This window comes from Sorex fumeus, unplaced genomic scaffold (assembly GCF_029834395.1).
Source record: "Sorex fumeus unplaced genomic scaffold, SorFum_2.1 ptg000067l, whole genome shotgun sequence".
Taxonomy (NCBI): domain Eukaryota; kingdom Metazoa; phylum Chordata; class Mammalia; order Eulipotyphla; family Soricidae; genus Sorex; species Sorex fumeus.
The window spans coordinates 5,809,530-5,835,536 of NW_026606124.1; the positions used below are offsets into that span (position 1 = coordinate 5,809,530).

General features: G+C 45.2%; 1 protein-coding gene across 1 annotated transcript; it reads right to left on the minus strand.

The window, feature by feature from the left end:
* Window positions 1–20,948: 20,948 nt before the first annotated feature.
* On the minus strand, window positions 20,949–21,299 carry LOC130036835 (uncharacterized). Its single transcript, XM_056128739.1, has one exon. It carries the CDS (start codon window positions 21,297–21,299, stop codon window positions 20,949–20,951), a length of 351 nt encoding a protein of 116 aa, XP_055984714.1.
* Between the last annotated feature and the right edge of the window lie 4,708 nt (window positions 21,300–26,007).

Below are 26,007 nucleotides of genomic sequence, written 5' to 3' on the forward strand. Positions count from 1 at the left end.
AAATAGTACAAAGAATTCCCTGCCATCTCCCAAGCTCTTTCCCCTAATGGTAATGTCTTTCTAAAGCCAAAGTAGAATTATTATTGACCAAACTTGATCCAGCTGCTCCAGGCTGCCTCCTCAGAAGTGCTTCTGTTTCACTTCATACCTTGTCAAATGACTTATGGAATCTTGCTTCATCCTAATGTCCAGGAGGCTCTATGAGATCTTGTTTCATTCTATGTAAGATACACCGCGGTGAGGAGGTATGGTTGTAGACTCATTTTATTTGATTTTATTTTAGCAGGATCACACTTGGCTCTATGCTTAGGGGTCACTATTGGCGGCACTCAGGGTACCCTGTGCTGTCAGGCATCAAACCTGGTGGTGAGCTCCCACATTTGAGTCATCTCCCCATTGTGCATTTATTCCAGTGAGTTCCAAAAGACTGACTTGAAACAGGAATTTTTACATCATGTCTGGATAGCCATGACCCTTAATAAAAAATAATAAAGGCCCTCCCGTTGATCGTCGATTTGCTCGAGCGGGCCCAGTAACGTCTCCATTGGAGACTTTGTTGTTACTGTGTCTGGCATATCCAATACTCTCGGTAGCTTGCCGGGCTCTCCGAGAGGGGCGGAGGAATCGAACTCGGGTCGGACATGTTGGCCGCTTGTAAGGCAAACGCCCTACCCGCTGTGCTAAGTAGCAAGTTTTTATCTATCAGTCCTATTCTGTTTCCGCTTTGTTTGTTTGCTTTGGGGACCACACCTGGCCATGCTCAGGGCTTCCTGCTGGCTCTGTGCTCAAGGATCACTATTGGTGAGGCTCCAAGGATCATATGCAGTGCTGGGGATTGAACCTGGTTCAGTCGGGCAGGAGGCCTCCCCACTGCACACCTTCACCCCTGAACTATCTCTCCAGGCCTCTATTTCAGCTGTTCGAGAGTGCTCTGCTGTGCATCTCAGATTGCAAGCTCAGTCCCGAGATGTGAGAGGAGCTGCATGCTTAGCCAAGGAGAGCTCCATCCAAATGTCCTGTAAGGCTGCAGCCCAAGGGTTTCTCTGGCACGTGGGTGTTTTCCTGAAAAGTGGGTTGCCGGTGACCCCCAAAATAGCTACAGTGATGAGACTATAGCAATTCCCTCACAACAGAGTATATTTTAAATACTCTTATTGGAGGCTATTAGATTGCCTTCTCATGTTTAATGGAAGCTTTGCTGTTCTGTCTTCTCTATTGGCTCTAAAGATGCCTCCCAACATGAACCCACAGAACAAACAGGCCACAGGCCACAAAGAACCCACAGAAGCCTTCTGTCATGGTCAGTTCCATCGGTGCAGGAAGTGGCTGGCTCACACCTGCTGTCCTGCTGGAATTCTTCAGGACTCCGCTAGCCTGGAGGGAGCTCACTGACCATGCTGCCCACGCCTCACCACCACGGGCTGTCCTGGGCATGCCCAGAGCGCCCACTGTTTAAGGATCACAGCATCTGCTGCAGAGAATAACAAGCTGGGATTTCCGCGCCTGAGGAGCTGGCCTGAGAACAAAGTGCCAGCACGACAGGAAGGGGACCAGGACAATTGGACCTCAGTGGAGAAAATGGAAGAGTGACACAGCTTCTTCACTTTCCTCATAAGGACCGAGATGGCCCCACACAAGAAGACTACTTGGTGACTCCCAATTTTATCTAACTGGGAATCATTTCTCTGGCAGCACATTTCTGGGGGCTAAGGTTACGAAAATGTAAAACCCCACAGCTCCCTGCTCTTGACAGTGTGTTTTCACATTTCTGGGGGGTCAAGGGCCTGTGTCCCAGCAGGAAAGTCACCCCCTATAGCATCCCTAATCTCTCAGTATATGGAGGAGGAAGGGAGAGAAAGCATCCAACCTGACTAAGGTCAGGCTTCTGCAAGGCACCAGAACTCATCAAAATGCTCACAAAATTGTTCCTTTCATTTTCTTGGTTGTAAACTTTTGTAGACCATAAAGTCCAGGCGAGCATGTGCGCAGGGAATAGTAAGGATCAGGGGAGCATGATGAAATACAACACAACACAAGCCTTGCCAGCAGGTAAGCCTGCCACTGCTGATTCCAGGGTTTCTAAGCATCCCAGGGTGAGTGTTAAGAGGTCATACCTGCCCCGCTTGCCTGATGAAGTGCTTCTTTCTCTTCTCTCTTTGGGGGATCTGGGTTCACGCTCCTGTCTGCAGCTGGAGCCTTCTTGATCTGAAATCCACCCTGACTCAGAGAAGAGCAAGCTCAGGCTCTGAGGAAGCAAGAAATTTCTATGTAGATGGAGTGAAGTCTTCCTGAGAAGTGTGGGAGGCCCTTTAGTCTCCATTTCTCTATTTCTCTGTCCCTCTCTTGCTTCACTCTCTTTGTTGGTCCCGGAATATCCAATTAGGAAATTTTGTTCTGCCAGGTCCAAGGCCACTTTCGGAATCCTGAAGAGTCTGAGCATTCGCCTTTAGCCTCTTTGCATGCGATAATATAGTCCAGAGGCATTTCCCAGACTGAAGCCATCCCCAACAGGCGTGAGGCTAACATAGTCAGGAAGAGCAGGTTGGTGGCCTGGAAACTCATCCCTGATCCCTCCTGCAATGACTAATTGGTGAGGACAGTGGTAGTTGCAGATGAAGGAGGTGCTGCTCCTCTTCAGGCTGATTGATCCTTCTTTCCTCTTGTCAGGAGAAATATGCACCCAAGTCACAGGGTCAGGCTGGGGAGAACGAAGGACACACCCTTGGAGAACTGTCACCCTCAGGCAGCAGAAAGAAAGGCTGTGTGGTCAGTGCTTAGGGCTGAAGAGAGAGAAAGGAGGGAGATGAGCCTGGTGCTGGGCTGTGACACAGCGGTACAGAAACTTCTGGCACTGTTAATAGTCCTGGGACCCCACACGGGTGTGGACAGAGCCCACCCAGCAGGTTCCAGCCACAGGCCAGCAGACACCTGGCAGAGCCTCTCCAGCCCCCGCCATGCCTTCCTCACCAAAAGCCTACTGTGTGCCTCTGTAGAGGTCCTCCAGGTCACCCCAAGCCCTGCAGAATAGGCGTCACCAAGCTTGAAACCACCCTCTACCCAATGGGAAAAATCTATTCAAAGAGAGGAGGCATACCAAGTCTTGAGACCCTAGATTCCCTCCAAAACACTGCAATAGGAAGTGACATGGCCCCTTAGGTACCTACCCGGGAAAAGATGACATTGACAGAAGCATGTGCCTTTTTGAAATGGCTTCTTTCATTACCAGTAATCCTTCTAGATGGTGATCTGGCAAAGCCCAGGGTCAAGAAGTGCAGAGGAGTAGCTTGCAGTGGTGGCAATTAATAAACCCATATAGAAGTAGATATCTATCTCTCTGAGGGGGAAAGCTAGGGCTTGCTCCTAGCTTTGCACTCAGAGATCACTCCTGATGGGGCTCAGGAAAGCATATTGGGGTGCTGGGCGTCAAATCCAGGTTGGCCATATGCAAGGCAAGCGTCTTACTTCCCATACTAGTCCTCCGACCCCAGAGCAGATGTCCTTTTAATCTGGCAGGAAGACTTTTCTCAGCAGCTGCTAAAGCTCAGCATTGGGCTGTTTTTGTGAGTAGGGTTATTTTTCAACTGCGCAGGAGGCAGTCTCCGAGGAGCTCTGAGGGAGATCTAATATCACCAGATCTGTGTTTATCCTAAAGGACATGGGGCAAAATTCTATTATTTAAAAAAAAAAGGTAATATGAAAATATCATTCCTTAATTCTTTTGTAATAAAAAAATGTATTCAAAATAAAACAAATCCATCATTCTAAAAGAATGTCTGTGTTTACCAGCTTCCCCTGCTTCCTGGGAGACGCTCCTAATAAGGCCTGGTCCTTCATCATGGCCCAGGCTCCCCTCCAGACTGGCTCTGCAAGCCTCAAATGGTGGGTCTGGGACAGAGGTCTCATCACAGGAAGTGGAGCTCTGTTAGAGGTTAATTGTGTACCTGGTACCATGATCACATTGGGTCTCTTGGGCAATTTTCCTCTATAGCAAATTGGTTTCCTTGTTGAATGAGTTCCTCTTTCTCAAGTCTCAGAGTTACTGCATATCTAATGAACACTGATCAGGTCTGGTTGGTGACCTAGGGCCCTGCTAAAATCGAACAACTCTAAGTTCCTTGCTTTCCAACGCCCACTCTCCTTTGTCTTGCCTTGGGATGGGCCATTTCTGACAGCGCTCAAAGCTGACTCCTGGCAGCATTCAGGAATCATTCCTGGAGGTGCTTAGGGCACCATGTGATCAAACCTGGGCTGACCATGTGCAGGGCAAGAGACTTGCCTGCTATCATATCTCTCCAGCCCCGGCCATGCTTTCTTCACTGAGGGCCTGCTGTGTGCCCCTGTGGAGGTCCCCCAGATCACCCCAAACCCTACAGAATAGGAATCACCAAGCTTGAAACCACTCTCTACCCAATGGGAAGAATCTTTTCAAAAAAGGGGATGCAGGCTCACACCAAGTCTTGAGCCTCTACCTATCTTGGGAGGCCCTAAATTTCCTCCAAAAACACTGCAATAGGAAATGACATGGCCCCTTGGGTACCCACCCAGGAAAAGATAACATTGAGAGAAGCATGTTCCTTTTCCCCCAAATGTCAAGCTGCATTTGAAATGTCTTCTTTCATTACAAATGCAGAGGATTTCTCTGCAACGTGGGTGGGGAGGGGGCATCCTGGCTTCCAGAGGATGCGCCTCACTCCATGCCATGGCCCTGGCCTGTGGTCTTAAGGACACAGAGAGAGCTATTGTGCGCATTGGTTTAGACAGGACAAGAGGCAGCCTGCCCCAGTGGGGACTCCTGGACGGGCTCGGATACTCCTCCTAATCAGGTGTCAGCTCCAACAGCACGAGGGACAAGGGTGTCCTCCTTGCTCTGCCCATTTTCCCCTCCCAAACCCAGGATTCTGGAGGCGAGGCAGCGGCTCTGCTTTCACACCGTGAGTGTCTGAGCATTTCACCATTGACACTGGCACCTTCCCCGCTCCAGTGCACCACTCCTCACTGTCCCTTATGAAAGCCACCATAGGGAGAGCCAGGCCCCCGCCCCCAGCTGTCAGCACCACCCCAAAAATGTTAAGTTTCAAATCTCAGCAAAGCTGGGGATTTTAGACCCTGATCAAAGCCAGTCATCAAATCAGGTTTGCTGCTGTTTTGTTCTGTTCCTTCTTGAAGGCTAAGACAAGAACACAGCTGGGTTCTGTTCACAGACAGCCCATGCTAGAGATGCATGTTTCTACTGCTGCCTAGACTTCTTTCTAGAATTCTGTGCAACTCCAGTTTGTTCAGGAAGAATTATGAGGTCTAAGAAGATTTTCTTTTACAATCACTGGGAAGAGGACCGAAGAGATATTACATGGCTGCTGCATGTGGCCAACACAGTACAATTCCCAGCATCACCCACACATGGTCCCCGTGTAGGAGTGATCCCTGAGATCAGAGCTGGGAGTGATCCCTGAGCACAGCTGGGGTGTCCCCAAGCCAAAAAGACAGCAACAAAATAGCAACAACAATAGCCAAAAATTAAAAACAAACATTGGATGGGCAAGGCAGCCTGATCCAGGGCTAAAGGGATGTGGGATCATGAGCTCACTGTGTCCCCTTTGGGGACCAGGCCGGCTTGGATGTGTGAGTGTTGAAAACAAGGCCGCATCCCCTGCATCCCCTGGTGTATATCTCAGGGTGAGTAGAGGGTAAATGAACAGAAAACAGGGTCAGGATTTAGAAAAAGGGAGCAAATGGCTGTGATTTGCTTTGATAAGTGGGACCATGAGTGATGACATCACCTGTCTAAGCCCCTTCCCTTATCTGCTATGCGGGAGAAGTCACAGCCATCGCCGCTGGCTAACTCACTGGACTAACTCATGGTGGCGACTAACTCACTGGACTGACTCATAGCAGCTGACTTCTCTCAAGTGGGGGGTGAGGCTAAGGGTCTTCATGCTTCCACTGTTCCTCTTAGAATATTGAATCTGGGCCAAACATATGTCTCAGGGCTCTCTCTCTCTCTTTCTCTCTTTCTCTCTCTCTTTCTCTCTCCCTCCCTCCCTCCCTCTCTCACTCACTCGCTAGCTTGCTCACTCACTCTCCCTGCGTCTCTCTCTGCCTCTCTCTCTCTCTCTCTCTCTCTCTCTCTCTCTCTCTCTCTCTCACACACACACACACACACACACACACACACACACACACACACTTAAGTCTGAGAGAAGCTGGTCTGGTCTGTCCCTGTTCCCCTTGTCTACCTAGCTAAGATCACTGCTGTCCTTCCATTGTCAGGGGAACACTCCCAAAGATGGATGAAGGGAATGGAATCAAGCAGAGGATAAATAAGAGCAAGAACAAGCTTGTAGCTTTAGAGGCAAACTTCTGACCCTGCCCTGTGAGGGGAAAATATGACACAGGGAAGGAAATCTTATCACCCTGACATGCAATTAGATACTGTGTGTAGGTAGGGGGCGGCGGAGGGGGTGGGGGTGCGTGTTGTGAAAGGTCTGGTTTGTTTTCTTCTTTTGTTTCTCTCTCCTCTCCCTCCCTCCCTTCCTTCCATCCCTCATTTCTTTTCCTTCTTTTGCTTCAATTTTTATCTTTCAACAGAACTTCCTTAAAAATTATGTTCAAGACAGGAAAACACATTTACAAAGATTAACTTTAATTGGGGATCAAACGTTTCACCTGTCAGTGTCTGATGTTCTCTGCAGCTAGTAAGAACCATTATCCGTGTCTGGGTTTCATGAGTTGGAGGGAGCCAGGCTGTGGACAGTCTTAGGCTTTAGAGTTAAGCAAACGTGCAGCTGGATTCTTGCTCTGCTGCTCTTTATTAAAGGACTTTAGAAATGCCACGTAAGAGATTACATTTTTTTTTCTGCTATAAAGTGGGGTTAACCGTTCCTAAGGGCATGTCGTCCTTACCGGGGTTCACCACTTTCCCCTTTGAGGCAAGAAATGACTTTGCTTTCCTGTGTTAAATACAGTCCTGGGATTTTCCTTAGCCAATAGCTTGTGACTTCTATTTTTAAAAATTGGAGAAAAAAAATCGTAAACTGCTTTAATCCCCAGTGTACAAATCAGCATGCTTCCTTTTCAAGCCAGTTATTTCACAGGTATGAACACAGACTTCCACCAAACTGTGGAGAAATTACTGCTAAATACTACCCTGGGTAGCCTGGTCTCAAAAGTAGATGATAAACCAAGCACCCACCACCCCTGTTGTGTAGCATCGTGAGCTGTTAAGCCACTGAAATTCAACTTTTCTTCTACTACAGCAAAACCTACCATACTGGGGCTGGTGGAATGGTCGAACAATGGTCTGTAATAAAGTAGGCTGTGGTCAATTGCTTGAAAAGCCTTTTCTGTCTACAAAGATGATTTTTTTTCTTTTTTAAACTTTATTTTCATAAAGTTGTTCACAATAACGAATTACATTATTTCAACACCAGTCTCACCACCGTGGCAACTTCCCACCACCATTATTTTGAATTTTCCAATCACCACTCAAGCCCACCCTACAGGCAGATGCTAGATTTTGTATTGCTTAATATGAGATGTTGCACATGCGAAAGTGGCTGTGCACTCCTGGAATTCTAAAATTTTAAATAATTAGGGTCAGGAGAAATCTCTGCAGTGAGCAGCTCAGTTCTGAGATTCATTTCTAAGTCTCTGGATCATGACCATTAATGTGCTTAAATGGCACCCAGAGGCAGTTCGTGGGCATGACAACCAGGACCCCGTAGGGGTGGGGAGATGGGAAGGAGTGGTCCATGTCCCATCCCTTGAGGTCTGAAGTTTGCAGTCACTGGTCTCTCGAACCTGGGATTTTCATTGGGTTCCTACAGAGATGATTGTGCGGTTAGGAGACCCACATTAAGTGACAGCTTATTGTGTGTCCACAGAAGACTGCAACTCCTTCCCACATACTGTCTCAACCTGGAACCAGAATCCAGAAAATTCTGAAGGTCCTCTCCCATCCAATAGATCTGCTATGGTAGCCTAAATACCACCTTTTCCCTGTGTAAGTCCCAGGAAATGGGGCCCCCTACGTTCTGGAAGGTGGTGGGAGAAGAGCACCAGGTTCTGGGCACAGGAGTGAAGCTTAGAAAAGGCAGGAGGGCTCAGTGGTGAGTGTCTTGAGGTGGGTTTGAGCCTGTGGCCCGCCCAGTGGTGACACAGCCTGGGCAGAGGGAAACACGTTGCTCCCGAGTGTCCACTCCTGTCTTGCATTTCCACTGTCCTCCTATAACAGGTTCTGCCTCACAACTTCCACTATGGCTACTCCAGGGATAATTCAGATCTGACCTCGACTCCACACCCCCATGTCCTGGCATTTGGAGTGAACTCTCCAAATCTGCGTGCTCAGGGAGAACACTTCACCCACTGTCCGATCACCCAACTCTGCATTTCCCATTCATACTCCCTGTTCGGTGGCGAGTGACTGTCTTCCCAATCACTCAGCTTCTAAATTCTTGCCTCATGGCCTTCTCAGGACTGCATATATCTATGGTATGAATGGGGAGTACAAGCAATGAAATCTAACAACATTTTGCAGGCAATTCAAGACTGCTTGGATTTAGTTTGAATTTTTTCCTTGAGAGTTGTCTTTGGGGAGAATGTCTCAGATGGTAGGTCCAGAACTATGTGATGTAGACAGCCCTGTGCTTCTAGCACATAATAATGAGTTGTTGTTTAGTGATGAAATTTTAAAAAGGAAAATTTTTGCAGTCAATGATCCATACACAAATAAGAATACTAATTTCCAAATGACAACTGTGATTTTTGTTTGTCTTTTGAGCTTCACCAAGCAATCCTCAGGGCTTATTCTTGACTCTGTGCTCAGGGATCACTCCTGACAGACTTAGGGAAACCATAAATGGTGGTGGGCATTGAACTCAGGCTGGTGGTATGCAAGGCAAGCACCCTACCCACCATATATTTATTGAATCCTCAGTAATTTATAAAGCAAAAGGATAGTGTGGGGAGATAGCTCTAGTATGCTCGAGGCCTTGGGTTCCATCCCTGGCACCACTTACCTAACCCCCAGAACTGCCAGGTATACCTCTGAGGGCCCCTGAATGAATAGGGCTTAGTTCTGAAAGGGGTGTCCAAAGCTCCCAATGCTTTTGTGGTCCTTAATATATATAAAATGTTATATCTAAAAATCATGTTATATAGAATATTATTTACATAAATACATATATTGTCATATAATTGTGTTTTATATCACTGTCACTGTCCCTGTCCTCCTGTTGTTCATCGATTTGCTCAAGCGGGCCCAGTAACGTCTCCATTGTGACACTTGTTACTGTGTTTGACATATCGAATACATCACAGGTAGCTTGCCAGGCTTTGCCGTGCAGGCGAGATACTCTCAGTAGCTTGCTGGGCTCTTCAAGAGGGGTGGAGGAATCGAACTTGGGTCGGCCATGTTGGCTGCATGCAAGGCAAATGCCCTACCGCCTGTGGTATTGCTCCAGCCCATGTTTTTTATATAAATATATAATATATAAATAGCACTGTAGCACTGTCCTCCTGCCATCAATTTGCTCGAGCGGGCACCAGTAATGTCTCCACTGTGAGACTTGTTGTTACTGCTTTTGTGATATGAATACACTATGGGGAGCTTGCCAGGCTCTGCCGTGTGGGTGGGATACTCTTGGTAGTTTGCTGGGCTCTCTGAGAGGAACGGAGGAATTGAACCCAAGTTGGCCACATGCAAGGCAAATGCCCTATCCACTATATTATTGCTAAACATGAGTAAATAATTCTATTGTATATTTATATAACTAGGGTATTTCATTGTGTAGACGTACCAAATTTTCTTTAACCAGTAATCTGTTCTCGGGCACTCAGTTTTTTCCAGATTTTGGCTATTGTAAACAGTGCTGCAATGAACATATAAGTGCAGATGTTATTTCTACTATACTTTTTTGCAACTCTGGGATATATTCCCAGAAGTGGTATTACTGGGTCAAATGGGAGCTCAATGCTGGCAAAACTGGGCAGCTACATGAAAAAAAAATGGGCACAGACCTCTACCTAACACCATGCACAAAAGTCAGATCAAAATGGATTAAAGACCTTAACATCAGACCAGAATCCATTAGGTACATTGAAGACAAGATTGGCAAAACCCTCCACGACATTGAAGCTAAAGATATCTTTAAAGGTGACACACCATTGGCCAAGCAAGTGGAAACAGATATAAACAAATGGGACTACCTTAAACTGAGAAACTTCTGCACCTCAAAAGATACAGTGACCAGAATACAAAGACAGTCTACAGAATGGGAAAGGATATTCACCCAATACCCATCTGATACGGGGTTGATATCAAGGATTTACAAGGCACTGGTTGAACTCCACAGAAAGAAAACATCCAGCCCCATCAGAAAATGGGGAGATGAAATGAACAGAAACTTTCTCAAAGAAGAAATCCGAATGCCAAAAGACACATGAAAAACTGCTCCTCATCACTAATCATCAGGGAGATGCAGATCAAAACAACAATGGAATGTCATCTCACACCACAGAGACTGGCCCGCATCCAAAAGAACTAAAGCAACCGGTGTTGGCGCAGATGTGGGGAGAAAGGGACTCTCCTTCACTACTGGTGGGAATGCCGACTGGTTCAGCCCTTTTGGAAAACAGTATGGATGCTTCTCAAAAATATTTTTAGTTTTTCAGTGTACCTCCACACAGCTTTAACCAGTGGCTGCACCCATGTACATTCCTACCAGCAGTTTCAAGGGAAGCGCCTCTTTGACCAGAGTGGTCGCACACTGGGAAGAGCAGCAAATCTCCATCCCTCTTTCCTTTCCTCACTCCTGTCTTTCTGCCACTCCATAGCACAAAAACAGCTACAGGAAATGTGTGGAAGATAAAAAAAAAAAAATGAAATTCCCAAATGCTAGTCTGAGGACTCAGGAAAGGAGGTCCCAAAGGTCCAGAATCACTGGGGAAACTATAGAGAGAGGGCCGGGGGGAAGTCCGCCCATGTGTAGGAACTCCCAGGGTAACCTCCAACTGGCATATGTGTGCTTTTGTCCCTGATAAACATGTCACGTGTTACAAGAATTGAGCTACTGGGCAGATAATGATTCAGGACCAAAACTGACCACTGGGTGGCACACTCGAAGGGCTGATCTGAAGAGCGTTGCCCTTGGGAAACTTCCATGGGAACGGCAGTCCACTAGGGCAGGCTGGAGCTTGCAGTCAGAATATAACCTGGCCAATTAAATAGAATTAGTGCTCCTTTCGGAACTTAGACCTCAAAGCCTCAGAAGAGTGTGTCACAACATAATATTTAAATTGTTCAGAATACTATCCAAAATTATTTAACGTGAAGAACCATGGGCTGGAGCGATAGCACAGTGGGTAGGGCGTTTGCCTTGTACATGGCTGACCCGGCTGAAACAGGTTCCATTCCTCCGCCCCTCCTGGAGAGCCTGGCAAGCTACCCAGAGTATCTTGCCTGCATGGCAAAGCCTGACAAGCTATTCGTGATGTATTTGATATGCCAAACACAGGAACAAGTGTCACAATGGAGACATTACTGGGCCCGCTCGAGCAAACTGATGAACAACAGGAGGACAGTGACAGTGACAGTGAAGAACCATGAAAATATCAACTGTCAAGGAAAAAAGACAATCTAAGCTACTAACACTAAATGTTTTGAAACCTCGGTAATGCCTGCTCCAAAAATACAGGCATGGGGCTGGAGAAATTGTACAGCTTGTCTTGTACTCAGTCAACCTGAGTCCAATCCCTGCCACTGCGTATGCTTCCTCATACTTCACCAGAAGGGATCCCAAGAGCACAGAGGCAGAAGTACCCCTGAGTACAGCCTAATGTGGCTCAAAATGAAAAGAAAACAAAATAAAAACCTCAGAAAGTAAAGATTTGCTCCTTGAAACAAACAAAGAAAGCTGCTGCAGCAACAACAAAAAAGAAAAATATAAAGACAAAATCAATACAAATTTGATAGCTGAAAAATACTCTAAAAATTCACTTCATGGAAATAAACTTAAAGATAGATCAATGGAAACGATTAAATCTGAATTGGGCAGGGAGGAATAGCTAAAAAGACAATCAAGCAAATCTCAAGAGCTCAAGGGGAAGTGTCGTAAAGCTTAATATTTGTGCTCTAACATATCCAAAAGAACAAAAGCAACCAGTGTTGATGTAGATGTGGGGATAAAGGGAATCTCCTTCACTACTGGTGAGAATGCTGTCTGGACTAGCCTTTTTGGAAAACATTTCTCAAAAAACTAGAAATTGAGCTCCAATTTGACCCAGCAATACCACTTCTGGGAACATACCTTGTGGCCCCAAAACACAGCGTAGAAATACCATATGCATCCCTATGTTCACTGCAGCACTATTCACGATAGCCAGAATCTGGAAACAACCTGAGTGCCCAAGAACAGACAAATGAATAAAGAAATTATGGCATTTCTACAAAATGGAATACTATGCAGCTTTCAGGAAAATTAAGTCATGAAATTTGCCTATAAATGGATGGACATGGAGAGTATCATGCTGAGTGAAATGAGTCAGAAGGAAAGGGACAGATATAGAATGACTGCATTCATTTGTGGTATATAAAAATATATACTTAGTAGAAGAATAATATCCATGGCCAGGGTAAACAGGTAAGGTAAGGTAAAGGCCCTTCCATTGATCATTGATTTGCTCGAGCGGGTCCAGTAACGTTTCCATTGGAGACTTTGTTGTTACTGTGTTTGGAAGAGGGGTTAGGAAAATTGGTCAATGGTTAGAACCAACCACAAGTGTATGAAGGTACAAGGGTAGATAAAATAGACAAGAGACCAGTATAACAATAATAGCTGGGAATGGAATGGATATGTCATTTCCAATGTTCTCCCTTCTGAAATTCGACACGCCATTTCGTCAGTAAAAAAATGAACAGCACCCAGCCCAGACAAGGTCAATCCTAAACACCTGAAGAACCTGCCATCAGTACTCATCAATATGCTGGCTCGGCTCTTCACATGCTACCTGTCTGAATGCAAGGTTCTGTCCCAGTGGAAAATCAGCAGGACTGTACTACTGTACAACAAGGGAAACATCCACGACATTGGCAACTATCGCCCAATCTGCCTATTGTCTGTCATGTACAAGCTATTCACTCGAGTCATCCTGAATAGGATTGGCAGAACACTAGATGAAAGACAACCATGCAAGCAAGCCAGGTTCCGCAAAGGATTCAGCATCATCGACCATATCCACACGATAACCAAGCTCATTGAGGTTTCTCGGGAGTTCAAGATGCCGCTCTGTCTAACATTCATTGATTTAAAGAAGGCCTTTGATTCTGTTGAGACGGAAGTGGTCATTGAAGCCCTAGCCAATCAGGGCATTCAAACTCAATACATCAGGATCCTCTGTGAGTTGTATTACGGATTCACTACCAGGATCTCACCATTCTACAAAGAAGTAATCATTGATATCAAGAGAGGGGTTCGGCAGGGTGATACCATTTCACTGAAACTCTTCAGTGCCACCCTCAAGAACATCATGCTGAAGTTATGAAATTTACATACAAGTGGTACTACATGGAAAGTATCATGTTAAGCGAAATGAGTCAGAAAGAGCGGGATAGACGCAGAAAGATTGCATTCATCTGGGGAACATAAAGCAACAAAACGGGAGACTAACACCCAGGAATGGCTCAGATTAGTACCAGGAATTTTGCTCCATGACTTGAAGGCCAGCCACATGCGCTAGGTGAGAAGGAAGCTCAGATAGAGAAGAGAGCACCAAATAAAGGGTGTTGTGAAGACCCTCCCAGGGTGGGAGAGACATGCTAAAAGTAGTCTATAGACCAAACATGATTGCCACTCAATGCCTCTCTGGCAAAACACAGTACCCAAAAGAAGAGAGAGAGAACAAGGGGGAATGCCCTGCCACAGCGGCAGGGTGGGCGGGGGGGGGGGATGGGGGGTGGGAGGGATGCTAGGACCCGTGGTGGGGGAGGATGGGCACTGGTGGAGGGATGGGTACTTGATCATTGTATAACAGAAACCCAAGCACAAAAATTTATAAGTCTATAAGTGTACTTCATGGTGTTTCACTAATAAAAAAAATGATAAAAAAAAAAAGAACATCATGCGACAACTGGAATGGGAAGTATTGGGAGTGAAGATAGATGGTCGGCAACTACACCACCTCCGTTTTGCTGATGACATTGTTCTAATAACACCAAACATTAGCCAAGCGACATAAATGCTGGCCAACTTCGACCATGAGTGTGGAAAGGTCAGACTACAGCTGAATCTCACGAAGACAATGTTTATGAGAAACAGCCTCATTCCTGATGCTCCATTCGCTCTCAATGGAACCACCATCTCCGAATGCAACAGTTGTGTGTACCTAGGTCAAGAAGTCAACATGATTAATGACCTGGCAACTGAGTTGCGCAGGAGGAAAAGAGCAGCTTGGAACGCCTTCAAGAGAGTCAAAGAAATAGCTAAGAGGATGAAGAACCTCCGACTCTGGGCACATCTCTTTGATTCCACTGTTCTTCCTGCATTAACATACGCCTCAGAGACCTGGACCCTATGCAAACAGAATGAGAACGCTATTCTGGTCTCCCAAAGAGGAATTGAATGAACTATGCTTGGAGTATCATGTTTCATTCAAATGAGAGAAAGAATCTGGAGTTCCAACCTCCGTTGACGATGAATTATCAGGGACGCTGTCTTGTTTGCCAAGGCGTCAAAAATCAGATGGGCTCGACACGTAATAAGATTTGGAGACAACTGCTGGACTAGAGCCGTTACTGACTGGATTCCACGGGACGTCAAAAGACCGCATGGCCGCCCACCTACCAGATGGTCAGACTTCTTCATTAAGATCCTGAATGATCGGTTTGAGGCTCTTCGTGTTCCTAGAAGGAACAGACGCCATTGGGCTACACTAGCACGCGACAGGGACAAATGGAGATGTTACTGGCGCCCGCTCGAGCAAATTGACGATTAACGGGAAGTCAAGTGATCAAGTGACCAAGCTGGGAATGATCACAGCTAGACAAGATCCAAGGGTTAAAAAATAGGTAAGGGGTATATATATATATATATATATATATATATATATTTGGTGATTACATTTTGTTTTTAATTTTTATTAGTGAAACACCATGAGATACAGTTGTAGACTTACAAATTTTTGTGCTTGGGTTTCAGTTATACAATGATCAAATACCCATCCCTCCACAAGTGCCCATTTTCCACCACCACAGATCCCAGTATCCCTCCCACCCCCCCCACCCATCACCCCCTTCCCACCCTGCCTCTGTGGCAGGGCATTCCCTTTTGTTCTCTCTCTCCTTTTGGGTGTTGTGGTTTGCAAAAGAGGCGTTGAGTGGCAGTCATGTTCGGTCTATGGTCTACTTTCAGCATGCATCTCCCATCCTTGGTGGATCTTCCCAACACTCTTTATTTGGTGCTCCCTTCTCTATCTGAGCTGCCTTTACCCCTAGAGTGTGTGACTGGCCTCCAAGCCATGGAGTAAGGGATATTTTTGATAACCTATCAGTATCAATACTGCAAACCACAATGACCAAAAGAAGACAGAGAGAGAGAGAGAGAGAGAGAGAGAGAAGAAAAGCATCTGCCAAAGAGGCAGGCAAGTGAGGGGGAGGTGATGGAAGGGAACCTGAAGACACTGGTGCTGGGAAATGTACATTGGTGGAGGGATGGGCATTGGAATACTGTATGACTGAAATTCAATCATGAATGGCTTTGTAATGCTCTAAAAAATAATTAAAAATTTTAAGAATATTTGTGCTCTTAGACTTCACTAGGAGAAAAGTAAGTGTTGAAAGGGAACGGTTGCCTTCGGAAATTTAAAGTAAAAGTAAAGCAAAGGCCCTCCCGTTGATCATCGATTTGCTTGAGCGGGCCCAGTAACGTCTCCATTGGAGACTTTGTTGTTACTGTGTCTGGTATATCGAATACTCTCGGTAGCTTGCCGGGCTCTCCAAGAGGGGCGGAGGAATCGAACTTGGGTCGGCCATGTTGGCTGCGTGCAAGGCAGACGCCCTACCCGCTGTGCTATCGCTCCAGCCCTTCGGAAATTATTAAAAAAAATTTGCTGCTATTCATGAAAAAAGTGCTCTTCATCACCAATCGCCAGGGAGGTACAGATGAAAGCAATAACGAGATACCATCTCACACCATAGAGACTGGCACACATCCAAAAGAACAAGAGCAACCAGTGCTGGCACAATTGTGGGGAGAAAGGGATTTTCCTTCATTGTTGGTGGGAATGACGACTAGTCCACTTTTTTTGAAAAACAATATGGGCATTCCTCAAAAAATTAGAAACTGGTCTTCCCATTTGACCCAGCAATACCACTTCTGGGAATATACTCTGGGGACTCAAAAGCACACAGCAGGAAACCATCTGCATTTCTATGTTTATTATAGCACTACTCACAATAGCCAGAATCTGAAAACAACCTGAGAACAGGTGAATGGATAAAGAAACTGTGGCACATCTACACAATGGAATACTATGCAGCTGTTAGGAAAATGAAGTCATGAAGTTTGTCTATAAATGGATGAATATGGAGAGCATCATGAGAAGTGAACTGAATCAGAAGGAGAGTGACAGATAGAGAATGACTAAATTTATTTGTGATATACATATATATATACACACACACACACACACACACACACACACACACATATATGGGCTGAAGTGATAGCACAGCAGTAGGGCATTTGCCTTGCACGCAGTCAGCCAAGCTGAGCCGGGTTCAAATCCTCCGCCCCTCTCAGAGAGCCTGGCAAGCTACTGAGAGTATCTCGCCAGCACGGCAAAGCCTTGCAAGCTCCTCGTGACGTATTCAATATGCCAAACACAGTAACAACAAGTCTCAAAATGGAGAAGTTACTGGGCCCGCTTGATTAAATCGATGAACAACAGGAGGACACATATATATAAAGGATAATGTCCATGGCCAGGGAAATCAGGGGCCAGGAGTAATGGTCAGTGGTTGGAATCAACCACAAGTGTGTAGGGGACATAGAGTAGGTAAGATATAGAAGGGAACAGTATGTCAATAATAGCTGGAAATGATTGCATTGGACAAGTACTGAGTGTTAAAATTAGGTAAAGGGATATTCCTGATATTCTTTCAATATCTGTATTGCAAACCACAAGGCCCAAAAGGGACAGAGAGGGAGAGAGAGAGAGAGAGAGAGAGAGAGAGAGAGAGAGAGAGAGAGAGAGAGAGAGAGAAGTGCCTTCCTCTATGGGGTGGGGGTGGGGTGATAGGAGAGAAACTGGGGACCCTAGTGCTGGGAACTGTACACTGGTCTAAGGATGAATGATGGAACACCATATGACTGAAAGTTAATCATGAACAGCTTTGTAAGGATCTATCTCACAGTGATTCAATAAAAAATAATTTTTCAATTGCTATGTTTTTTAAAAGACCTAAAGCACTGATTTAAAAAAATACAGAGAACCCCAAATAAACTAAAGAAACTGATACATCATAATGTAACTGAGGTAAACTAAAGACAAAATAAAATTATGGGCCAAAGAGATGGTATAGGGTTAAGGTGTACCATGCAGATTCCTTGGCCCCATATCTGGTCATTCAGCACTGCCGGAAGTGTTCCCTGAGTACAGAACCAGGAGTAATCCCTGAGCATAGGCGGGTATGTTAATAAAAAAAAAAAACCTCAAAAAGAAAAAAAAAAACTGTTCAAGAAACCACAGATAAACCATAGAAGTGTTTCATATAGTGAAACAATGATTCAAATGGCTACACATTTCTCACCAGAAATCATGACAGTTGAAAGGACAAGTGAAAATTTGAATATACTCAAATAAAATAACTACCAGTCCATAATTCTATATCCAATCAAAATGCCTTTCAAGAATGAAAGGGAAATGAAGACATTCACATATCCAGCAACTCATTGACAGCCAGGACTGCTCTGAGAAATGCTAAGAAAATTTTTCAACAAAAGGGAAATGCTATCAGAAGAGAACTTAAAATAAGGGGATATAAACTAAAACAGTAATAAGCATATACCGGAAACACAACAGAATTAATTCTTGAAAGTGCTTTTAGAGAGCAATAATTGTAGAGTTGTCTGATGGAGGTTTCAATGCCCGTATGACAAACACAACACAGACACAGCTACTTACACAATGACAAAGTAACAGCAATTCACTCTGAAATTGTAGAATAGAATCCCACATAGGCTGTGAAAATTAAGTATGTTTATTGTAGCTCATACAATAGCAACTAAACTATTTTCAAAGAGACATAAAATACCCAGAGATGATTAAAACAATTTTTAGAAAATCAAGTAAAACAAGAACAGGCGGGGCTGGAGCAATAGCACAGCGGGTAGGGCGTTTGCCTTGCACGCAGCCGACCTAGGTTCGATTCCCAGCATCCCATATGGTCCCCCGAGCACCGCCAGGAGTAATTCCTGAGCGCATGAACCAGGAGTAACTCCGATGCATCGCCAGGTGTGACCCAAAAGCAAAAAAAAAAAAAAAAAAAAAAAAAAAAAAAAAAACAACCACAAGAACAGGCAAGAGAAAAATGGAAAACAAAAGAAACAAACATAAAATGGTGTACTAAGTAAAAGCATATTAAGCATTATATTATTTTTAAAGGTATATATATTATACTAATAATTTGTTCCTGCAAAACAAATGACCACAAAATTGGTTTCAACTAATAAATATCGACTTTTCTAAGATTTCTTTGAGTCAATAATGCAGGTGTGTATTCTGAGAAATAATAAACTAGGAGTTATTGCTTTATCAAATTTAAAACTATACTATAAAGCTATAGTAATTTAAACATAATGGTACTGGAGTACAGACAGACTGTCAGAACAGTGGGTTAGAGTTGAGAACTCAGTCATTAATCACCATAAATATGGACAGTTATTTTCTGATCATTCTTTTGCCAGTTCTTAAAGTTTTGTTGAAATAAGCAGTATAAAGTAAATTTGTTCTGTGTCAAAGGGGACAGGTTGGGAGGGAAACTGAAGATTCTGGTGGGGGAAGTTTACATTGATGGTGCTGGAATACTAAATGCTTGAAATAACTGTATAATAAACAGCTTTGCTAATCATGGTGTTTTTAATAAAATTAATTAAAAAAATAAATGTGGACAGCTAATTTATGAGAAAGGAGCTGGGTCTATTTAATGGAGAGAGATAGGTTCTTCAATGAATGATGTTGGGAAAGAGAGAAAGAAAATAAGAAAGTAAGAGAGAAGAGAAGGAGAAGGATAGAGGAGAGGGAAGAGGAGGAAGAGGGAAGGAGGGAGGGAGGGAGGGAGGGAGAAGGAAGGAAGGAAGGAAGGAAGGAAGGAAGGAAGGAAGGAAGGAAGGAAGGAACTGAATCCATATCTTGACCTCACATGAAAGTCAATAAGTCAATTCAAAGTGGATCAAAGACCTTGATATTACACCAAATTTCATAAAATAACACTGAGGAAAATATAGGTAGAACACTCCAGGACTCGAATCTCAAAGAACTTTTCAACAAACAGGACTCCGTTGACAAGGACAACAGAAGCAAAATTAAATAAATGGGACTACATCAAATTAAAAAGTTTCTGCATGGCAAAAGAAATAAGGGCAAAAATTTATAAGAACAACCTACAGAATGGGAGAAAATATTTGCACACAATGGAGTGATAGCACAGCTGTAGAGCATTCATTCGCCTTGCGCACAGCCAGCCCGACCGAGCCGGTTCGATTCCTCCGCCCCTCTTGGAGAGCCCGGCAAGCTACCAAGAGTATCTCGCCTGCATGGCAAAGTCTGGCAAGCTACCCGTGACGTATTCAATCTGCCAAACATAGTAACAACAAGTCTCACGATGGAGACATTACTGGGCTCGCTCCAGCAAATCGATGAACAACGGGGGGACTGTGACCGTTATAAAGTGGTTCACAATAATTTATTATATTCAATAATCTAACACCAGTCTCACCACCATTTTACCCTCCCACCACTGTTATTTCAAATTTTCCCAACCACCACCCAACCTGCCCATTATTTATTTTGTAACATGTAAAACTTTCAGGCCTTTTTTTCCCCTCTGGGGAAGCCTGTGTCTCTCCCTTTCTCTTTCTTCACATCTCTCTAGGTTTCTTTCAATAAAATTATTTTGCAGAGAGAGAGAGAAAGAGAGATGTAAACCTTTCAATGATCTATATAAGGAGCACCTAAATTAAAAGCTATAATGTGTGATGACATCTAGAAGCTCTCCATCATTTTATTTCTCAGTAAAGAGTTAATATATTTTTTGAGTCACGTGACAACATAGCCAGATTGAGCTGGTTTATACTGGTGACAGCTGGTTTTAATCAGTAAGGGCAAAAAGATTGAAATTAGAGCCGATTTGATCCAGTTTGAACCAGGCTACTTTAACATATGTAGTTGTAAACTGGTTTAATGTAGTTAGAATTGATTTGTTCTGCTAAGACTCATTTGATAGTGTTTTCCCCTAGAGTAAAGGCAGTATCACCTGGCTGCCTCCAGCCTCCTCCTGAGTCGCTGTGATTCTGTTCATGTTGGTCTGATTCCATAAGAACAAGTGAGACTTCATCTTTTCTAACTGCTGCATAGTATTCCATTGTGTAGATGTACCAAAGTTTCTTTAACCAGTCATCTGTTCTTGGGCACTCAGGTTTTTTCCAGATGTTGGCTATTGTAAACAGTGCAGCAATGAACATACAAGTGCAGATGTCATTTCTACTATACTCTTTTGCCTCTCCAGGATATATTCCCAAAAGTGGTATTGCTGGGTCAAAAGGGAGCTCAATTTCTAATTTTTTGAGAATCGTCCATCACTGTCACTGTCACTGTCATCCCATTAACCATTGATTACTCGAGCAGGTGCCTATAGCGTCTCCATTTGTCCCAGCCCAGAGATTTTAGCATCATAAATTTTATGCTCTCTCTCCGCAGATGCAGCACACCAGCTGGATGTCCTTGGGCATGATGGTAACACACTTGGCGGGGAATGCGCAGAGGTTGGTGTCCTCGAAGAGCCCCACCAGGCAGGCCTCCCATGCCTCCTGTGGTGCCAAACTCTGGGAGTGCAGGTCAGTCTTGAAGTTCTTCTCGATCTTGTGCACCAGCCACTGGAATGGCAGCTGGTGGATCTTGCGTAGCACCATGGTGTCGGGCCGGTAGTGGTGCGACTTCTTCATGCCACCCACGGCTGGTGGTGCTCTTGCAGGCTGCCTTGGTGGCCAGCTGCTGCGAGGCACCTTCCCGCCTGTTAACTTGTGCGCCATCTGCTTAGAACAAGCCCTCTCGTTCTTCCCAACTCAGCTGGAGACTCCTTCAGGGTTAGGGAAATGAGACCCATTTTAGCTACTGTTGTTGCCATATTTGGTACCTCATGGGTATCTTGCCAGGCTCTGCCATGCAGGCTGGATATCCTCGGTAGTTTGCCAGGCTTTCCATGAGGGAGATGGAGGTTTTGGGGGTGATCTCTAATCATCCCTACAGGTGTTCCCAGTCTACGGAATGTAAGCTCCTGTTGACCAGCCTGCCTTAACACTGCACACTTTGTACAATTTGTACACTGACAACACGCACCTGCCTTTGTCTCTGGGAAGCGCCCGAGGCATCTGTGGCCCCAGGTTGATCTCCTTGAGTTGGATGGAGTATGCCTGGAGGCTGTCGAACAGCTGGCAGAGCAAGATCCCATCGCATAGGGTCTGTGCCAGTTCGAACACCTGTGCCGAGCCCCAAGTCACTCGGTGATTGGTGGACAGCATCCCAGTGTACAAGTCACCGCTCAGGCCACTGTCATTGCTCCAACACTTCATGGTGCCGTGACTCGGCCCAGCCAGGGGAGGCGGTGATGCTGTGGCCGCCGCCATGGTCTTTCCTTGCCCTGCCACCACTCTGTCCCAATCCCACAAAGCAGCCGCCGATGTCCAGCAGGAACTACGTGCAGAGCTCCAGCAGGGATCACATGTGGAACTCCATGCCCAGTGTGCTGAGCTTCTTGTCACCCAGAGCGAGATGGTGAGCTGAGTTCAGGAGAGCGTGAGTACTTTGCATATTCTGGTGTCAACTCTTATGTGTTAAATGCAAATATTTTCCTTCTATTCGATTAGCTGTCTTTTAGTTTTTGTCCATGTTTCTTTCTCCATACAGAAACTTACCTGATGCAGACTCATTTGCTTAGTTTTAACCCTGTGGCTTTGCCGATGGCATCATACCATTGCTGGCTCCTTTGAGGCCAAGCTCTTGGAGTGTCCTGCCTATACTTTTCTCAGTGTATTTTTATAGATTCAGTCTGATCTCAAGGTGTTTGATCCACTTTAAATTGACTCTGTGTAAGCTCTGTGTAAGGTGGGAGATATAAACCCAGCTTTAATTTCTTATATGTGGTTCTTTGATTCTCCTAACACCATTTGTTGGAGAGGTTGACTTTATTCTATTTCAAGCTCTTATCTCCACTGTCAAGCTTAGCTGACCACATATAAGGGGATATGCCCTTGAATATTACATTCTGACCCATTGGTCAGAGACTGTCCTTATACCAGAACCATGATGTTTTGATCCTTAAGGCTTTCTGTTATAGCTTCAAGTTAGGTAATGTGATACCCAATTTCTTATTTTTCAGTATGGTTTTGACAATTCAGGATCTTTAATGATTCCATACGAACTTTATTATGGACTCTTCTAAATTCTTCCAAAAGGGCTGAACCAGTCGGTATTCCCACCAGGAGTGAAGTCACGAAATTTGCGTATAAATGGATCAACATGGAAAGTATCATGTTAAGTGAAATGAGCCAGAAGGAGAGGGAGAGACATAGAAAGACTGCACTCATCTGTGGCATGTAAAGTAAGAGAATGGGAGACTGACACCCAAGAATAGTAGAGATAAGGACCAGGAGATTTACTCCACGATTTGGAAACCAGTCTCAAATGCTGGGGGGAAAGGCAGATCAGATAGTTAAGGGAACACCAAGTAAAGGGTATTTGGAGGACCAGCTCGGCTTGGGAGATGTGAGCCGAATGTAGACTATAGATCAGACACAATGGCCACTCAATGCCTCTAGTGCAAACTATAACACCCAAAAGGAAAGAGAGAACAAAAGGGAATTCCCTACCTTGGAGGTGGGGTGGGGTGGAGGGGGATAGGGTGGGGGTGATGGGAGGGATACTGGGATCATTGGTGGTGGAGAATGGGCACTGGTAGAGAGATGGGTATTTGATCATTGTATGAGTGAAACACAAGCACAAAAGTGTGTAAGTTTGTAACTGTACCCCACGGTGATTCACTAATAAATTTAAACAAACAAAAAATAACAAGTGAGAACCACCCTTCTCTGATCTCTAAATCAGCACCAACTACTCTGAAAATGATGCATCCCTAGCAAGGTGGCCACCACTTCAGAGCTTATAGGAAAGCCAGGTATGAGCCAGCGTTGACAGGGCAACTGCAGTCTCATGGGAAGGGGGATGGTACCGGCTTGTCCTTCATGCCCTACTGAGGTCACAAGTTGCCTCCCACGAGCGGCTCTCCAGCATGGCCATGGCTCCAGAGGCAAAAGAACTTAATCCAGAGCCCATCAGCTTGCGGCAGAAAAGTGAATGGACCATGCGCTAAACTAGGGTGCCATACCTCCCTGGCAGGGAAAGTGTGTTGTTCCCTTCTGCCATCCGCACACACCCCCCCACCCCGGCAGCAAGGTAGCTGCCACCTCAGAGCTTGTTGGAAAGCCAGGTATGAGCCGGCAGTGATGGAGCAACTGCAGTTTCATGGGAAGGGGGGCGGTACCGGCTTGCCCTTCACGCCCTACCAAGTCACGAGTTGCCCCCCACGAGTGGCTCTCTGGCACAGCTATAACACTAGATGCACAGAAACTAATCTCATAATTATCTGGCTCTTTGCAGAAATCCAAAATCATTATATGATTCTCATAACCAGCTATAGAAAACAAAGTATTTCACAATGCCTTTTCAGCGATTCTGATTGTTGGGGGGGGGGGGAGGGAAGGAATTCTAAACAATAATGGTGGATCTTTTGTCAAAATAATGAATGTAATAAATGTAGAGAAAAGTTAAGTAGAAATCATCTGCCTCACAGGCATTGGGAGGGGTGGGAGGGGGGTATATTGGGGTTCTTGGTGGTGAAAAATGAGTACTGGTGAAGGGAAAGGTGTTTGATCATTGTATGACCGAGACTTAAACCTGAAAGCTTTGTAACTTTCCCCACAGTGATTCAATAAATAAATATAAGAAGAAAAAATAAATAAATAAAATTATGAAAAAAAAGTAAGGTGGAGTTCATGCCCAATTCAATCAGCTTAATCAGTGACTGAATAAATAGCAGTACTCCTACATAAAAAGAAAGAAAGAAAGAAAGAAAGAAAGAAAGAAAGAAAAAGAAAATGATGTGTCCCTGGTTATAGAGTTATCCACTTCAGCTGGCTTCATCTAATTTGGTCCAGGAAGAATGGATGTGAGAACCAGTCAAGAAATTGATTCTTGGGGCTGGTGCGATAGCACAGTGGGTAGGGCATTTGCCTTGCACACGGCCTACCCGGGTTTGATTCCCAGCATCCCATATGGTCCCCCAAGCACCGCCAGGAGTAATTCCTGAGTGCATGAGCCAGGAGTAACTCCTGTGCATCACCGGGTGTGACCCCAAAAACAGAAAAAAAATTGATTCTTAACCCACTTGGTACCATTTGCTGCTTTTAGAACCAATGTTTTCTGTTTGGAACCTGGCACTCAGAAACGGCTTCGCTAGTCTGAGCTCATGGGGAACCGTCATACTGGCCCATAGTTGCTGAGTATAATCTGACAGGTCTGACCAACCAAAAATTAGGGGTCCTGGGACAGGGAGTAGAAGCCTAGAATACAAAGAATTGGGGAGTAAAATGGAGTGAGGGCGGGGGATAGGAAGTTACCTGCATCTGGATTCTTCCAGAACAGGTCAAATGAAGACCTGGGTGAAGAAAAGATTGTTTTGTTTTGCTTTGTCTTTTAGGGCTGGAGCGATAGCACAGCGGGTAGGGCGTTCGCCTTACAAGCGGCCAACATGGCCGACGCGAGTTCGATTCCTCCGCCCCTCTCGGAGAGCCTGGCAACCTACCGAGAGTATTCGATATGCCAGACACAGTAACAACAAAGTCTCCAGTGGAGGCGTTACTGGGCACGCTCGAGCAAATCGACGATCAACGGGAGGGCCTTTACCTTTACCTTTACCTTGTCTTTTAGTATGGGTCAAGGTCCCAGGAGAATCGGGAGGACATAGATTATGGAAGCTGGGTGGGAACAGAGGGGACAAAGGGAAGTAGTGGTTCAAATGGGAGAGAAGGGAAAGATCAAGTAGTTTTAGAGCATCTGAAGACAATCAGACTTTTTCTTGTAGGATGTACAAGAGTTATTCTGAGGGTCCTTCCGATAATTCCATCATCAAATGTACCCCTCACCCCAGACATTTGGAGGGTGTGTTCCCAGGAGGGTCCCACGGCTTCTCCCCAAAGGGACTCAGCTCCTTGAGGGTGAGCCCTGGAGTTCCATATGCAGAGCGAGCACACAAAACTTTATGAAGCTTGAGCTATTTATGTAAGAGCTTTAAGAAGGTAGTTCTGGGTCCCCACAATGCCCCGGGTGTGTCAGCCTTGGTCCATGCTGGCCTCTTGGTTCATTCCTTTGATGCCCTGTGTCTTATATCCTGGCTCCTGAACTATCTTTCGCTGATGCTCACCTCTCCTGGCTGAGGCTTCTTTCTCTGGGTTCCTTTGTCCTCCCTTGATTCTCTGGACACAGACTCACAGACACACAGACACAGACACACACACACACACACATACACAAGAGAATAGCTGCTTCCTGCCATTTTTCCAGCCATGAAAAAAGGGTCAAAGAGGAAGTTCCCTGACCTGTGGCCCCTTTTATGCGTCTGTGGGCCCCATGGCCACTCTCATGATCTCTCTAACTACTCCACATGTAGGCAAGATTTAAAATGAG